Below are 2,577 nucleotides of genomic sequence, written 5' to 3' on the forward strand. Positions count from 1 at the left end.
ACCAGATCTTCCCAGACCCGGCTGGAGTGGGGCCACCCCCATGTGAGTCCCCGCTGCTGAGCTGAGCTGAGCTGCACTCACACATGGCCAGCTTGCAGCAGGGCTCAAGGTGCAGTGACAGCAGCCTCTGCCACCTCCACCGCCGCAGAGATGGGTGGGAGTCCCCCCTGCCTGTGCCCTTAGAGGACCCCCCCACAGGCGCCAATCCTCCCACCACCCAGCCGGGCTGGGGCCCCACTTACCTTCCCCTGCTCCTGGCTGGGCCGCATGGTCAGCTGCTTACCATAGGGGCTCAGTCTGGCTCCTGCCCCTTCCCTCCCTCACAGATTGACCTGCTGAAGCTGGGGGCAGTGGGTGTGCATGTGCGCGCATGCCCCGCTGTGCCCCCAGCCCAGGATCTACCAAAAGAGGTTCTACCTGTAAATCAGGATCCCCAGGTTGGTGACCACTGAACTAGACAGTGTGTCTGTTCTTGTGCACTTAAGAGTAATCAGTTTATGCACTGAACAGATCCGCAGATAACTAATGCTAGTTATAATGTAAGCAGTAGGCAAAATGTTGGGACTGATGTCCTGTTTTGTAGTTGAGTATATATTTCATGGTCAGTGGACATTATTATCAGTTTGCAATCCTTGCACCACTGACCTGTTGTATTTACCATATTTAGTCGTTTGCTTCTTGTTACCTAATTCCCTGTGAATTTTCCTAAATTCCAGCCATAATGTATGACTGTAGTAGCCACTTGCCTAAGGAGGTAAGGATTCCTTGTGTTTTCCTATCTAGACCAATAACTGATTTTAGTCAGTCAGTTCAACAGAACTACAGCTGTTCTCCAAACTAGATCTCTAATGAGACCTTAGTCTGCAGAATTCATAGGGGTGGTCTGACGTTCAACAGCATTCATTCCTCTGAAGAACTGCTTGACTATGAATCACACCATGTCTCACAAAAGGCGGCCCAGGGGCCATTCTATCCAGCCCGCGGGGCCCCTAAAAATTTTAGAAAATTAATATTTATCTGCCCTGGGCTGCCTGTCACACAACCCTCAATGGCTTGCCAAAACTCAGTAAGCGACCCTCCGCCTGAAATAATTGCCCACCCCTGTTATAAAGCAGTACACTTTGCGGTAGATCCTAGTTTGATTTAGTCTAATAGCTGCTTACCTTCTGGGTACTTGGAACAATTCAGCGGGAAAAGCTCTTTCTGTCATGGATGAAGAGTTGAAAATTTCATTTTTGGGTCATGCACTCGAGGATGGGGTTTTCCTTTGATAAACTTATTCACAACCAATGTGAAGGTCAAATTGTTTTATGTTCCCATATAGAAAGGTTCTATAGTGGATGCATTTAAGTTGTAATGGGACCCCAAACTTTATGCCTTATGCTTTATGCCTTTCTTCCCACTCCATTAGTCCCCAGACTTATGGAGAAGATTCACTATAAGTCTCAAGAACTGCTGGTGCTCTCCAAATAGGCACATGAATTCTGGTGTTGCAACTCTTCCACTTCCAACACCTTTCAAGATACTTTCTCTGAACCTAGAAGAATGTGGCTGGCTGAGTTCTGTTGAAACAACCTGTTCAGCAGCTGTTTAGACATTTTGATTCAAGATAATAATAAGCAAACATCTCTAGCTGCTTACAAAAACGGTTTGGAAAAATGAAAGGACGTACCCCTGTGAATAGTCAGAAATTGTGAGGTTATCTCTGCAGGAATACTTAGGTGTAGGGGGAAATACTGGTACATATATAAACTGATATAAATATTATAATTATACTAAAAGATCTAGTAACTCTTTTCATAGTCTGTTCAGAATCATGTTCACCCTGGACTTTTCAGTTGCTGACAGATGTTAAAAAAAAAACCCCCCAAAAAAAGGCCCATGCTTTACCAGAAACAGCAGCACATTAGATTGACCCAGCTCTGCAATGTCTGCATAGAGCAGGTGCTTCAGCGGGGCTTTTTGGCACTTTTATCTAATAGTTGATTCAATGGAGGTTCAAATAGGGATCCATATAGTGTCCAAATAGCTATTCAATCAGCTATTAAAGTGCCAAAAAGCCCTACTAAAATACTCAGTCTGTACAGACAGTGGGCAAGCCAGGTCTAACTAACACAGTGCCACTTCTGGGCATGCACTGGGCTCAGCATGGGGGTGCACTAAGTTTAAAGTAAAGAGCCACCGGGGGGGCGGGCGGGTCAAGTCCGTAAGCAGTCTTCTACATCTGTCATCCTGGGCTGTTGTTTTAAAATTGTGTTGGGCTTTCATGCATCTTTGTACAGGTCCACTGGGTGCTATTTCCATACGTCATCCACCTGTGTATGGTCACACATTTTCTCTCTGAGCCTGAGATATCTAGATTTCCCAGCTGGGATTTGAATGCAGTAGTAGTTACACCTTTGATGCACTCATGTTCTGGCCCAAAGGCAATGTGTTCTTTGTCACTTTCCATTAATGCGGTATTTCTCGATACTGTTCTTTCAGCCCCCGGTGTAAGGAAAATTGAAGGATGAAGGAAGGTTTGCTATAGGCAGCCTTGCACAAAGACAGAGTAACAGCTAAGCTGCACTCATTTCT

General features: G+C 45.8%; 1 protein-coding gene across 1 annotated transcript in view; it reads right to left on the reverse strand.

Annotated features, from left to right (window-relative positions):
• The window catches only part of BAG3 (BCL2 associated athanogene 3), a 25,225-nt gene extending 24,956 nt beyond the window's left edge, over nucleotides 1-269 (reverse strand). The window contains exon 1 of the mRNA XM_019555465.1: nucleotides 243-269. Within this exon, the coding sequence (XP_019411010.1) occupies nucleotides 243-269 (27 nt within the window). The remainder of the gene's footprint in view (nucleotides 1-242) is intronic.
• Nucleotides 270-2,577: the final 2,308 nt, after the last annotated feature.

This window comes from Crocodylus porosus, unplaced genomic scaffold (genome assembly GCF_001723895.1).
Source record: "Crocodylus porosus isolate Cpor-Errol unplaced genomic scaffold, CroPor_comp1, whole genome shotgun sequence".
NCBI classification, from domain to species: Eukaryota; Metazoa; Chordata; order Crocodylia; family Crocodylidae; genus Crocodylus; species Crocodylus porosus.